The sequence below is a fragment of the Camelus ferus genome, chromosome 22 (assembly GCF_009834535.1).
Source record: "Camelus ferus isolate YT-003-E chromosome 22, BCGSAC_Cfer_1.0, whole genome shotgun sequence".
Lineage (NCBI taxonomy): Eukaryota > Metazoa > Chordata > Mammalia > Artiodactyla > Camelidae > Camelus > Camelus ferus.
The window spans coordinates 20694126-20708869 of NC_045717.1; the positions used below are offsets into that span (position 1 = coordinate 20694126).

Sequence of the window (14744 nt, forward strand, 5' to 3'; positions counted from 1 at the left end):
TATCTGCTCCCCCTGCCCACGAATGGTCTTACTGAAATCTCATGTCCACCCTTTGAGGTGTATGTTACAGCTGAGGCCACCAAGGTTCCAACAGGGGAAGTGGCTTGCTCAAGGTCACAGCTTGTGGCACCGTGGCCACATCCCCTCGGCACTTGCTGGTCCACGCACACCCCTGGCAGCCTCTGCTGCAGGACTGTGCTGGGTTTGTCCACTGGACGGGTCAGAAAGGCTGTGGACCCACAATAACATACCACTTCCCACCAACTGGGAGGGCAAAAATAATAATGATAAAACAAAACAAATATTGGCAAGGATGTGAAGAAATTGGAACCCTGCAAGCTTTGTATATTGCTGGTGAGAGTGTGGAGTGGTGCGGCTGTTAGTCCCTCAAAAAGATAGACATGGAACTACCCTGTGACTCAACAGTTCAGCTAGGTATGGACCCAAAAGTACTGAAAACATGTCTATACAAAACCTTGTGCATGAAAGGTCATAGCATGATTCATAACAGCGGAAATGTAGAAACAACCCAAATGTCTATCAGTTAATGGATGGATAAACAAAACGTGATATATCTTTTCGATGGAATATTATTCAGACTGTGGCCTGAACATGACGGAATTTCCTCAAAAAAAAAATTAAAAATAGAACTACCATATAATCCAGCAATTCCACTCTGAGTATTTGTCCAAAAGAGAACAAATTGCTATCTTGAAAAGCACCTTGTGCTCCCAGCCCTGTTCCAAACTTGTGGGTGAAATCCTCTGATAACCTTTTGTAAAAGCGATAGGAAGGGAATTCTGGGTTGGGGGAACAGCACAAGCAGAATGCCCAGAGAACAAAAGAAGTTCACGTATTCGGCACATACGTCTTAACCATCTGCCTGTAATGACCAGACAGTGATGCAGGTGCTGGGACTGACAGGGTCCCTGGCCTTCCAGAGCTCATACAAAAGCAGGTGACAGGCAATCAAGTCAAAAGTATTTCAGCAAGTGAATGAAGTTTTAGGAATGAAACCATTAGGGCAAGTGACAGGGAATAACCAGGGTGTGGCCCAAGATGGAAGAGGCCAGGGAGAGGAGGAGGCTCAGGCCACAAGAAAAGAAGGGCTGGCCACATCAGGGATGAGGGAAAGAGTGTTCCAGGTCAAGGAACTGCGGGATGGCCACATCAGAGCTCAGAATGAGCGGCGAGCAGACATGATGCCATGGAGTGGGGTTAGGGTAGTTCTCCTGGGTCCACAGCCTCTGGTCTGCAGCGGGTCCATTTCCTGATCTTCCCGAGACTCCTTGGCACCCTGAAGGAAGCCCTGCCCTTCCTGGTGGTTGCAGCCCAGGATTGGGGAGCATCTACTTTCCTCTCTTTCAAGGAAGTACAAAGGCTGTGTACTAGTGGGAGGTGCATGCTTCCTCTGCCAAATGGCTCCCCATTTTCAGCCCATCCTTATCTCAGGAAATGGCCCTCCACTCTTTCTGGACCTCAGACCAGGACCAATTAGTTGAACTTGACTCTGCCCTGCCCCCAAGTCCCAGCAAGTACTAGCTGGCCCTGCTCCCAAAATGGATGCCAAATTTGACCACTTCACCAGGGCCCACCCCAAGCTCCATCACTGCTCCCCTGCATAGGAGCAGTCACCTCTTCTCTGATCTCCTGGCTTCCTCCCTCTCCCACCCCTTCCTCCCCACCATCTAACTGTAGCTCCTGCCATCTCAGGAGGGTGCCTGTAAACACCTGAGTCAGGTGTCCCGCCTCTACTCAGAACCCTCCAGGGCTCCTGCCTCACTCAGACAAAAGACCAAAGTCCTCCCAGGCCATGCTCTGCCTCATCCCCTCCCTGCCCTCCTCTCTCCTCCAATTCTCTCCCTCCCTTACAGCACTCCAGCAACACTAGCCTCTTGGACGTTCCTTAAGGCAGTTCCTACCTCAGGGCCTTTGCACATTCAGTGCTCTCTGCCTGGGACACTCTTTCCCTGATGTTGTCAGGACTCTCTCCTCATCTCCCTCTGGTCTTTGCTCAGTCTTTCCCAGAATACTCTATTTAAAAGTTTATTAACCCTCACATTTCCTATTCCCTTCTCTGCTTTGCTTTTCTCTTGGCACTAATCACAAGCTAAGTCTCCACATATTTTATTTTCCTTTCTTTCTGTCGTCCTCACTAAGAGGATCTCAGCACAATGGCAGACATTCTTGTCTATTCTCTTCATTGCTGTGTCCTCAGCACCTGGAAGGATGCCTGGCAAACAGTGGGCTCTCAATCAACACTGAACAGCATATTGAGAGACAGAAGGGAAAAACCACGCTTTTATGGCTGAAAGGGGAACCTGGGCCGCGCGGGGGAGCTCTCCGCCAGCGCACGTCGGACAGAGGCCAAAGGATGAGGTGACGCCAGTCTAATAAAAATACGCCGGAAAATGACCCCCGGCAGAGGATTTTCCCAGACCCTCCCAGGGACATCCCCAGTTCCGACTCTGCGCCTTTGTCCAGGCCGTTTAGGGCTGGATTTCAGTACCCTCCACCCTCCAAGAGGAAAGATCCCCGTGTAAAATCCTTAGGAATAATCAATCGGGGTGGAGCGACGGACGGTTTTCTGACTAAAGAGTGACTCGCAGCTCCTTCCCCGAGAAGAAGGACCCGAGCGTCCCTGAGGCCCCCCTCCCTTCCCCTTCTGCTGCGCGACCTCCTTGGCCCCTCTGAGGTCTCCATGGCGACGCGGCGCGCGCCCCACAACAGGAAGCCTCGCTGCCGGCTCGGAGATTCCAGGGTCCCCGGCCTTGATGCGGTGGATGCCGTGTCTTGGGGTCACACGCGCAGGCGTGGCCTGTGTGCGGGTTGGGGGCGGCCTATGACCGCGGCACTATGCCTCCGCGAGGCCCTAATGGAACTAGCCCGAGCATGAACCCGCAGAGCCTTGGTGCAGGCCCTAAGGGTTCGAGTTTCGGCAGCTGCGCGGAGAGGGCGGGGGTTTGAATGACCCCCCCCAACTTCGGGGCCTCGGAGCTGCCTCAGTTTCCCTGCAGAAAGCAAGAATTCGAGCGCCCCCTGTCCCCTCTCCCGTCAAGGTCGGCTGCCTCAGTTTCCCCGCGGAGCCTGGGAACGGTAGCCGAGGGGCTCCAAGCGTCAGGACCACGCGGCTTCCTTCCTTTTTCTGGAAGCTGTAAACACGCCCCTGCGGCCCAAAAGGAGAAGCGAGGCCGCGGGGATTGGGGGCTGGGGGTGGGAGCGCCCATCCGTCTGGGATGCGGAGCCCCGGACGTGATGCGCTGCGCGTCCTCACCCCACAGGGTTCACTGGCGCCTGGAGAAGCCTGGGCCTGCTGCGGTCGCTTCTCGAGAAATCTGTGTCAGCTGGGCGGGGACATGCCCCGTGGAGGAGGGGCACCCTTGATTGAGAGGGCCCCAGGAGGATTCCTGGGCTCCCACCCAAGCGAGGGACCATTCACTCGGTTAAAGATGTCTGCGTGCGCTAGGGAATCAGCCTTGTGTTCGAATACCCTCCAGGATGGAGCCTCAGTTTACCCGTCTGGGGAACGGACACAATAATAGTCCCCGCTGTCCAGGCTGGTTGGCGGTATTCTGTAAAGGGCTTAGCGCAGTGTAAACGCACAATCAAGTTTAGCCCGGCCCAGGGACGTGACCCCTAGCGCCTGGAGCAGCTCCAGGGTTGTTGTCGTCAGGCCGCCGCTGCCAGGCGGCCTTCATTACTTCAATTCGGAAATTCCGGTGCTTGAGCGGCCAGCGAGCGGGCACAACCTGGCTCAGGCCCGGCACCCTCTCAATCCGGAAACGCCTGAGTCTTCGTTCTGGAGGGGAAAGCGCGAGGTTTCCGGGAAAGCAGCACCGCCCCTCGGCCCCCGGTGGCCGGCCGGTATATAAGGACCCGCGCAGTCGTCGGCGCCACAGTCCTCCCGCCACACGCCTCCGCGCGTCTGTGCCACCTCATCCGCCCTACCTCCGCCCGTGATGGCTCCCGGCGCCGCCCATCCCGCGTTGCTTGCGCTCCTGGCCCTGCTCGGGGCTCTGCTCCCAGGTGAGTCAACGATCGGGGCTGCCGTCGGGCCGGCTCTCAGAATCTAGAATCCCGGCTGCGCCCCGAGAGCGGTCAGAGAACCGGCTCCCAGCCAGCTGGACACAGGGCCACTTGCGCTCGGATAACTGTTTATGGGAAGTTGAGGCGAGAGCCACTGATTGAAAATCAACAGCCATAGGTTCGAATCCAGGCCAGCATCATGACTCGATGTGTGGCTTCGGACTATGGGCCGCCTCTCCCAGAGAAGCCTCAGGTTTTCGGCTGTAAAATGGAGAAATTGATAGCGGCCACCTGGCAGTGGTTGTATCCTGGCCCCAGGTGGTGGTCTGACGCTGTGGAGATGTGGCGCCGCGCGAAGCTGAAGTAGACTGGGGACCCCCCCCCACGCACACATGCACATTCTGTTCCTCATCCCCTGCCCTTTGGGGAAGTCCAGAACTCTCTGCCCAGGGGAATTCCAGGGCTGACTTGGCCAGGGAGCAGAGGCAGAGAAGTGGGACGCCCCAGCAGCCCTCCATCAACTCCAGCCAGGAGGGAGAAGGGAATGGGGGCAGTGGGTCTCAAGTGGTGGTCCGTGTCGGGAAGTGGGAGAGTTAGAAATCAGTTCCGCGGTTACCAGCTTCACAAAGGCTTCTAATCCGGACTCCAGTCTGGAGTCTACCACTTTCTAGCTGAGTAACCTTCCTTTTTCAGGCCTCACCATCTCCCTCTGTGAAATGGGAATGATTCCAGACTCACCCTTGGAGAATTCACAGAGCTGCTGTTCCCACACTTCCACCAACACCACCTCCACCTCAGATAGAGTAGACCCAAAGCTGAGGGCAGAGATCTTTGTGGGGGGGCAGTAGGATCAGGAATCTCAGACATTTTTTCCTCTTTGGAAGCACCACAGTCTGAGGGAACTAATCCCAACAACCCCCCCTTCCTTCCTACCTGTAGCCACTCACTACCTGTCCTGTGCTAGAAGTTAGCTGCATTAGCAGGGGGTGGGGTGAGTGTATTGACCCACTTTACAGATGGGGAAATTGAGGCCCAGAGATGGGACACGACTTGTCCAAGGGAGTGAGGAGCAAGCCTGAGTGAAACCCCTTCATCCCTGGAGGGCTGACTCCCTCCACCTGACCTCTTAGGAGGGAGAAGGACACTGACTTCATGCCCCTCTTTTGCTGAAATCCTCCATGGCTCCCTATTGCTTTCAGAATAAAGAACACATCCTTAGCATGGCTTCCACTGCTTGCATGATCTTCCTGGCCTCATTTCCCCCCAACTCATGCTCCCTTACTCTGCTCCAGCCACTCTGCCTCAGGACCTTTGCATTTGCTATTCCTTTTGCCTGAAATTCATTTCCCTTTCCTCTGGATAGCCAGCCCCTGCTCATCATTCAGATCTCTGCTCGTACATTAGCCTGTCACCAAGGCACTGTCTGTTCTATCACCCCACTTTGTTTTTGCCAAAGCTCTCTTTAGCATCAGTTATTAATTATGTTGTTTGCTCATGAATTTTTTGTCTCCCACACGGAAGGCAGAGTTCTGTCTTGTTCAAGGCTGGGTGCAGTAATGTTGATGACCCTTTTTTGTCATGCCTTTCCCCTCCTCACCTTTTTGTTCCAGGGCCAGGAGGTGCTGAAACATCAGTGCAGCCCCCAAAAGCCATCATACCCCAAGGAGGTTCTGTGAGAGTGACCTGCAGCGCTTCCTGTGACCACCCGAGCATTTTGGGCTTAGAGACCGAGCTAACTAAGAAGGAAGTGGACCATGGGGAAAACTGGAAGACTTTTGAACTGACCAATGTGCTGAGTGACAGCACTCCAAAATGCTTCTCAACCTGTTCCGAAAATCAGTCGTCAACTTCAGTGAGCATCATTGTATACCGTGAGTGGCTGGGCCCAGGGCTGGACTAGGCAGGCTTGGGCAGTGGGAGGTGGACCGGGGAGTCCCCAGCAGGCTGGGGCAGCCTTTGTTGCTTGGTGATGGGGCCACGGTCTCACTGCAGGGCAGATGGGCCCATCTTCGGAAAGCATCTGGACATCTGGACATCTGGAACCCTTCCTTGAACTTCCTTGGGCGTGCATTTAGAACATTGACAGGGATTCAGTACATTCGAGAATTGTGGCTTCCTAGGCCTCTTTAAACACATGACAAGGTTCTAGATCTAACTCTTAAAAAAAAAAAAGTGCAAATTAAAACTAGCCCTGAGATGGCATTTTTCACATATTGGCAACAATCCAAAGAATTGATAACAGATGTGCTGGCAAGGGTGAGGGGAAGCCAGCAGTCCCAGGATGTTTCTGACAGTATGGGGGTGAAAAGAACTCAAACCCAGGTGGGGAAGTGGGCATCAGTCCTCAAATGGCGTGTGTCCTTTGACACAGAAACTGCACTCATGGGAAATGGACTTGTGGGTGTCCCTGCCCATGAGAGAACTGAGGGAGTGTGGGGTTACTCACTGTGGCTTTCTCTGGGAGGGCAAAAGTTTGCAGGCCACCCAAATACAGGGGCTGGGAAGATCAGACGTGACTCAGCCGTCCCATGGATAGTATGCAACTGTGTAAAAGAAATAGACAAAGGCGCCTCGTGTCCTGAAAGAGAATGAATTCCAAGGTGTACGGTCAAGTTCAAAAGAAATATGGTATGCCCAAAATGAGTGGCGTGCCAGCCTCGGTGCTAAGGAACCACAGGGGTGAGGGAGGCTGTGTTTCTGTATTAAACAGCCTGGAAAGGAAATGCAAGAAATGACAATTATTTTTGATTTGTTATTTGGGGGAAGGAAATTATGTTTGTTTGTTTATTTTCGTTTTTGTTTTTACTGAGTTATAGTCAGTTTACAATGCTGTGTCAATTTCTGGCATACAGCACAATTTTTTAGTCATACATGAATATACATATATTCATTTTCATATTCTTTTTCCCTGTGAGCTACCACAAGATCTTGTATATATTTCCCTGTGCTATACAATATAACCTTGTTTATCTATTCTATATGTATTATATATATATCTATCTATTCTATTTATGCTAACTCATTCTCACACTTCAAAATGCCCAAAGTAAGAAAAAAGACACACGGAGAAAACTCATCCCCTGACCTCTCCCAGAGCCCCCCAGCTTAGAATGAGTTAGCATTACCATAAGCAAGCAATAGATCAATGAAATTCAAAACAAAGCAAAAAGGTAAGGAAGAAAAACAGAGAGCTGGCCAACTGGCTTTGGAATTAGACAGCCTTGTGTTCTAGTCCCAGCAGGACTGTCACTAACCAGGTGACCCTGGAGTGTTGGGAAAGGGGTACACATAACTTCCTGATTGACTCCCATGAGACCTCCTTGCATGAGTTTAATGATGCAGAGAGACCTGAAGGACATTCCACCTTCACGGTACCTGCCAAAGGAAGATTTTGGGCAAATATTGGCTTTGCTTCTGAAGTGAAGGATGTCTGAGCAAATGTCCGCCAGGTGAGGGAAGTCCCCAAACATTCCCAGTTGCCTCTGAAAACACCCAGGAAACCTCCTCGCGGGACCTTACACCTCTCAGTCTGAGAGTTGAAAGCCCAACCCTTCAGGTTTGAGTCTCTGCCCGAGTTCTCCCTTTGGGACTCTGGGTGCTAGACTTTGCCCTAGTTTTCACCTCTGTGAAATGGAGCAGATGGCCGCATGTAGTAGCAAGGGGTCACCTAGGAGAGATTCTAGCTTAGTCCTGCCCCCACCCAGGGTAAAGATGAAATTGCATCTCTAGGTGCCTGAGCTTTCTCTAGAAAGAGTTGTAATTCCTGCAGGAGGTGACCCCCAACTGGGCTTTGAAGGATGCGTAGGAATTGGCAAAGACAGGCATTCTAGACAGAAGGAACAGTCTGGGTGAAGGTTTGGAGAGGGGAAACATGGTGATCTGGGGTTGAGGAGGCAAGGGGGACTGAATATCAACAGATTGGTGTGGCTGGAGCTGAGTCTGGCGGGACCTCAAATGCCAGGCCAAGGAGTTGAGGTCTTTTCCTTAGGGTGATCAGGAGCCCCGGAGGGTGTGTGAGCAGACCAGGAATCTAGATCGCAGAAGGCTGGCCTTACAGGAAGCCAGAGAGCTGCTGGCCATGGACCCAGTCCACGTCGCACATGTCACAACTGTGGCTGCATGCAAGAAGGGAGAGACAGACAAATACTTGAAGGGTGGAGTGACCAGGACTTAGTGAGGGACTAAAATTGTGGAATCAAGGAGAGATGCAGGCAAGACAGACCTCCTCCCTAAGTCTGGCCTTAAAGACAAGAAGCTGGGCTTGGAGATGTGAGTTTGATCTGGGGCTGTGGTTTGAGAGGGGCCTCCAGCTCTGCAAGTGGGGGTTTGTAACAGGTGGTTAGACGTAAAACTTGAATCTCTAAGGGGTTTCTCAGCCTTTTTTTTTTTAACAGCTTTTCGAATACAGTGCAATGAATTTGTATTTATAGAGTGTATTTATAGAGTTGTGCAACCACAATGTGGATTAAGAACACATCCATCACCTTAAAAACTAATTTCATGCCTATTTACAGTCACTCTCTCTACTTCTGAAGTGGATTAAGAATAGGCCTACCTTCACAACATTGTAAAATGACTATAACTCAAAAAAATGTTAAAAAAAAAAAAAAAAGAATAGTCCTAACTCCACTAGCCCCAGTTCACAGTGGAGAGAACTGAGGCTTCGCTTCCGTAGCCCAGAGGGGTGGGAAGGTTCCAGTGGCAAAGTCAATCCCCCTCAGCCCATCGTGAAAAACCAGCAAAGCTAGGAATCCAAACCAGACTCCTAACACTTTAACAGCACTGCCAAGTGACATTTTAGGGTCTCCTGAGGTGGGAATAGGAAGTGGGAGGCCTTAAGACCCCTCCCTGAGGAGCCTGGCGGGGTGGTCTCAGTGTTAAGCCACAGGTCACCGGGGCTCTGCTGGTGATTTTTTTTTTCTTGCTAGTGATTTTCACCAGCATTCCAGGCTTAGAATTCTGTTTCCTCATATAGATTGGAGACCTCGGCGTGCGGAACCCAAGCCTGCCTGTTGTTTTTCAGGGGATACTCAGAGTTTCGTTTTGCATGTCCATGGATTGGTCTTACATTTTGAACATTTCAGGGGATCCCACAGCTCCTTCGGGAACTTCTTTCCCTTAAAAGGAAACTCCCAAATGGCCTCAAATTAGAGTGGGTGGTTCAACCTTATTCTTTCTGCAAATATGGAGTACCTACTGGGTGTCAAGGACCCAACAGGGGACAAAGCAAAGATCCCTTCCCTCCTGGGCTGACATTCCATGGCGGGAAAAGAGGAGAAACAAGTTAACTGAGTAGACGATTTTGTATGTGAAAGGTGTGGGTGCTATGGACAAAAATAAGGTCAAAAAGAGAAGGGAGAGCACGAGTCTTTTCATAAATGTCTAGAGGGTGGGCAGCTTAAATGTACTTTGTTTATTTGCCCCAAATCCCAATGAGAGACTTTGACGTTTTTTCCCACCTCCCGCTTTCAGATGCTGCAGTGAATAAAGAATTTTTTTGCCCCCTTCACAACCACTTGCGGACTTCTTACCGGTTTATCCTGAAGCTCTTAACATTCCTATCTGGCTTAGGTGGTTTTGGGTGTGTTTTGGGGAGAGAGTGGTGAGGCTCCTTAAGCAGGTGTGGCCAGAGGCACCCCAGCACCGCGCTGTGGGCGGGCAGCCAGCCCGTCCAGTTCACACAACACTTGCCCCTCTAGGGTTCCCGGAACACGTGAAGCTGGCCCCCCTGCCCACCTGGCAGCCCGTGGACGAGCATTTCATTCTGACCTGCCAGGTGTCTGGCGGGGCACCGCGGGCCCACCTCAGTGTGATGCTGCTCCGCGGGGAGGAGGTGCTGGAGCGGCAGCCAGTGGCAAAGGGGGAGTCCACCGAGGTCATGTTCACGGTGCTGGCGAAGAGAGAAGACCACGGTGTCAATTTCTCTTGCCGCACGGAGCTGGACCTGCGATCCGAAGGACTGGGACTATTCCAGAACAGCTCGGCCCCCAGGAAGCTCCAAACCTTTGGTGAGACACTGGGGAGCCAGCGGAGAGGATGGGATAGGGAAATTTCCTTCTTGGGGTGCAGGGTTCCTGGGAAGGAGAGGCCTGTGGCCATGGGGGTGCTGAGAAGGTGGTGACCTAGATTGCAAAGGTTTTGGGGAAGAGCATGTTCTTGGCCACTGGGGTGGAGTGTTCTGGAATGGGTGCCTGGACTGCAGGATCTTCTGAGAAGGCTGTGACCTGGGGCAGGTGGTGTGTGTATCCTGGGACAAGGGTGACCCAGGCCACAGTTTCCCGGGAAGAGGGTGTTCCAGGTGGGGGAATGGAAATGCCCCAGGAAAGGGCTTCAAGATGTCTGTCTCATCTCTGTTTACACCACCACCCTTACCAGTCCTGCCAATGACCGGCCTGCACCTTGATACCCTCCGGATTGTGGAAGTGGGCACACAGTGGCTCGTGAGCTGCACTCTGGATGGGCTGTTCCCAGCCTCAGAGGCTGAGGTCCACATGGCACTGGGGGACCAGAATTTGGAACCCAAAATTGTGAACCATGGTGACTCCCTCTTGGCCACAGCCTGGGTCAAGAGCAACGAGGAGGAGGGCACCCAGCATCTGGTATGTCAGGTGACGCTGGGAGACCAGACGCGGAGTAGACTGGAGAATGTGACCATCTACAGTAAGTAGAAACCTGGGCGGGGCTTCTGAGGGGGCAGGGCTAGAACCCACGGTGGGTCTCACTGTGTGCCTGCCCCACCTCCAGGCTTCCCAGCTCCCTACCTGACCCTGAGCAGGCCCCAGGTCCCAGAATGGACAACAGTGACTGTGGAGTGCAAGGCCCACGCAGGAGCCGTGGTGACGCTGGAGGATGCCCCAGCCAGGCTTGGTGCCCCGAGGGCCCAACTCCAGCTGAACGCCAGTGCCGAGGACAATGGGCGCAGCTTCTCCTGTTCTGCTGCCCTAGAGGTGGCTGGGCAGTGGCTATACAAGAACCGGACCCTGAAGCTCAGTGTCCTGTGTAAGTGGGGCATCTGGACAATGACCCCTAACCTCCAGGGCCCAACCCTCACCTCCACCCTGCTGAGCCCCCTCCCCAGATTCCTACCTAAGTCTTTCAGTCCTAGATGGTGAGTGATGTCTTAGTCCCTGACCCCATCTGTCATCTTGCTGTGTTTCTTCAGATGGCCCCCGACTAGACGAGAGAGATTGCCCAGGAAACTGGACGTGGCAGGAAGGGTCCCAGCAGACCCTGAGGTGCCAGGCCCGGGGGAACCCACTCCCCAAGCTGAAATGTAGCCGGAAAGGGGACGGGGCTTCGCTGCCCATTGGGGACCTGAGACCTGTCAAGCGGGAGGTTGCAGGCACCTACCTGTGTCAGGCCAACAGCTCTCGCGGTGTCACCAAGCGGGAAGTGGTCGTGAACGTGATCTGTGAGTGCCAGAGTTTGGAGCTGGGCAGGGTGGGGGCAGTGAACCCAGCTCGAGCCTCACCGCCCCCTTGTGTCCTCCCCATAGACCACCAGAATATCCCAGCCATCATCGTTCCAGTGGTAGCTGTTATCACCTTGGGTGCTGTAGGTGCTGCTGCTTACATCTATTACCGTAAGCAGAAGAAGCAGATATACGAGCTGCAGAAGGCCCAGAAGGGCTGGGAAAAATCTGGCAAGAAACTGAACACACCAGCCACGCCGCCCTGAGGCTGCCCCAGGACAGGACCTCCTCAGCCCCCGACACCTGACAAGCGAGGCTGCATCAAACAATGGTGGACACATGCTATTCAGCTACAGCCACCTTCCCAGGATGCCAGAGGACAGGCTCGAGGCCTCAGTCAGGATACAGACAGCATCCAGGTTCATGGCACCTGTGCACTTACAACCCCCAGGCCTCACACCTGACCTGTAGCCATGGGACTGAGCCAAGAGGAAGGGGCAAGACTCAGGGCATGACTGTGAGAGATGTTGAAGTCTGACCTGGCTGGAGGGGGTATGATGTAGAGCTGTACCTTCAACATGGGGATATCCAACTGGGAAACGTTGAAACTCACCCCATTCTGCATGTGCTGAGGCCCTACAATCCTAAGAGGGAAGTGGCCCTGCACAGACACATGCAGCGTTGAAACACAAATCCCCTCACTTCCTCTGACAAATGTCTGCTCGGGTACTGCTATCTGTCCACTGACTGTCCCCAGCCCTTGATGATGACATATTTATTCATTTGTTGTCTACCCGCTATTTACTGAGTGCCTTTTATGTGGTCTAGAATGGTAAGCAAGAATGTAGGTTTCTGCCCTCAGGGAGCTCTCAGTCTAACCTCATTCAGGATTGCGAGGCACAGTTGTGCTGGCTGTGCACTGCACATGAGTACCTGGCAAAATGATTAAGTGGGGCTAGGCTTTCCCATTCCATTGGCCAAGCTCCTTCCTCCCAGAACTAGTGGTGACATGGTTTAGCTGGTGTCATGCCCAGGGATGACCCACTGAGCCCTGATGCCTCAGCACTGGTACTGACCTCTGCTAGCCACTTCTCCACCCATAACTATCTCTGCTCGTGCTCACAGTGACACTTGATGGCATGCCTAAACATGGGTGCTCACTCCTTAATAGCCAAACCGTGGAGTCCCATGAAACTATGCCCAGCCCCTGCGTGCCCCTGCCTTGTCCTACCTGTTTCCATCTCAGTGGGACCATGCAAGAGCAGAACACTGCAGCTCCAAGCTCCTTCAGCAATAAGGGTCCAGCAGGCAGTGGGGAGGGGAGGCCTGGGAGAAACTGCTCCCTGCTGCAGAAGCCACTCCCTTGTGCTAGTAAAGCTTCTTCATCCTCCCAGCATTGTAAGAGTTGAGAGGGGAGGTGTCATGTCCAGCTGGAGCCCTTTCTAGCCGCCCCACCACAACCCGGTCCTCCCACTTCCTGCCCCAAGAAAAAGCTGGTTCAAGGCCTAACCCTCAGGCTCTAATCCAAACCGGAGGGCCTTCTGAGAAGCTAGTGAAAATTAAAGATCTCTCTCCAGAAAAACAGGATGACGTTTGATTTATAATGGGGTCTGAAATCCCATTCTTAAGCCGTGGGAGGGGGTTGTTTCCTGCAGGGCTTCTGGGCCCCTGGGAGCCTCTTTCCGGGTGGGGCTGACTAGGCGCTGCTGCGATCCTCCTTATCTCCAGAGCCAGCCTTGGCTCCCTGGCTCGGGGCCCCTCAGTCCAGGCTTTCTGCCATGGGGTCTCTGCTCCCCCTCTTTCTGCTGCTTTTGCTGGCAGCCTCCTACCAGCCAACTGGGAGCAGGCGGAGGCGCTGGGGTACCCGGACGCAGGGAACGGGAGGTAGATCTCCCGCACCCTCGGAGACCTCAGCACCGTTCTGGGTGCGCATAAGCCCCGAGTTCAAGGCCGTGCCGCCGGGGGGCTCACTGTGGCTCAACTGCAGCAGCAGCTGCCCCCTACCGGAGGGTTTCAGCCTCCGCACCGTGCTGCCGCGGGGCGAGACGCTCAGTGGGCCCCATTGGGTATCCTACCAGCTGCTGGATGTGAGGGCCTGGAGCTCCGATGTGCAATGCTTCGTCACCTGCGCAGGAGAAACGCGGGAGGCCACCGCCAGGATTACCGCCTACAGTGAGGGACAGGGGCTCAGGCCGGGCTGGGGTGAGGGAAGGGGGACTGCTGGGGTAGCTGACAGCCGCTCTAGGGGGAGCCCTCGGACTTTGCCCAGCAGTCCCCTCTTGCTTTAGAACAGCCACGCAGCGTGATCCTGGAGCCTCCGGTCTTAGTGCGCGATGAGTACACTCTTCGCTGCCACGTGACGCACGTGTTCCCCGTGGGCTTCCTGGTGGTGACTCTGAGGCGCGGTGGTCAAGTCATCTACTCAGAAAGCCTGGAGCGCTACACTAGCGTGGATCTGGCCAATGTGACGATGACTCACACCCTTCATGCCAGGCCCAGTGACTTCGGGCAGCCAGTGACCTGCCACGCCCACCTAAATCTCGATGGCCTGGTGGTCCTCAGTAGCTCGGCACCCATGATGCTGACAGCTTTTGGTGAGGAATTCTTATAATCCTGGGAGGAGTGGGGAAGGGTCGTGACCTCAAGAAGGTGCGCAGGCCAAGAGAGCGTGTCAACGCGGGTCGTCGCACCTCCAAGTGCTCAGTTCCTAATTCTCGCCTCCTGTCTCCAGCTTGGAGTCCCGCATCCAAAGCCTTGGCCTCCACCTCCATCGCAGTCTTTGTGGTGATCCATCTCGTCGTGGGGGCCCTCTACCTTCGAAAGTGCCTATTGATGCAGTCCCGGGCCTAGAGGCACTGGTCCATGCTGGCTGAACTGGAGGAAAAAGGAATCTGGAACTATTTGGAGAACCCTGCCTGTCTCAAAAAAGCCTTCCTCAGCCAGCTTCTGTCCCTGGACATAAAGGTCCCCCATTAGTGCTCCTCTTCTGACAAAGTAGTTGTCTTTTTTTGGCCTTGCCTCTATCGTTTTCTCCAAGTTCCTTGTTTCCCTGAAGGCACCTGAGGTTTCTTCACTCTGGTCTTCTGCATGGGAGCCCCAATCTCTCTGCATTCCCCGCCGGTGTAGTAAAAACCTCTCCCGTGGGCATTATCAGTGCAGTGCAGGTGGGCAAAGCATGGGCCCTGGGGGCTTAGGGCTGTGGGAAGGCTGGTTCATGGTATGGCTTCTCCTGATTGGTTCCACCGCTACCACGCAGCAGCTGTGATTGGACGTTAAGTTTCCTTCCCTCCTCCACTTCAGAACCTGC

At 53.8% G+C, this 14744-nt stretch overlaps 2 protein-coding genes across 3 annotated transcripts; both read left to right on the forward strand.

Moving 5' to 3' along the window:
* Nucleotides 1-3716: 3716 nt before the first annotated feature.
* On the forward strand, nucleotides 3717-13019 carry ICAM1 (intercellular adhesion molecule 1). Of its 2 annotated transcripts, XM_006179373.3 has the most exons (7): nucleotides 3717-4026; nucleotides 5637-5897; nucleotides 9726-10034; nucleotides 10402-10686; nucleotides 10771-11025; nucleotides 11189-11437; nucleotides 11522-13019. In XM_006179373.3, the coding sequence occupies exons 1-7, from the start codon at nucleotides 3960-3962 to the stop codon at nucleotides 11701-11703; spliced, it is 1608 nt and encodes a 535-aa protein (XP_006179435.1). In that variant the 5' UTR covers nucleotides 3717-3959; the 3' UTR covers nucleotides 11704-13019. The 2 variants fall into 2 exon arrangements, with proteins under 2 accessions (XP_006179435.1, XP_032321496.1); XM_032465605.1 differs by lacking the exon at nucleotides 3717-4026 and having other exon boundaries at nucleotides 5693-5878.
* Nucleotides 13020-13158: 139 nt separating this feature from the next.
* Nucleotides 13159-14584, forward strand: ICAM4 (intercellular adhesion molecule 4 (Landsteiner-Wiener blood group)). The gene is made up of 3 exons (XM_006179392.3): nucleotides 13159-13609; nucleotides 13726-14031; nucleotides 14169-14584. The coding sequence occupies exons 1-3, from the start codon at nucleotides 13216-13218 to the stop codon at nucleotides 14285-14287; spliced, it is 819 nt and encodes a 272-aa protein (XP_006179454.2). The 5' UTR covers nucleotides 13159-13215; the 3' UTR covers nucleotides 14288-14584.
* The last annotated feature ends 160 nt before the right edge of the window (nucleotides 14585-14744 follow it).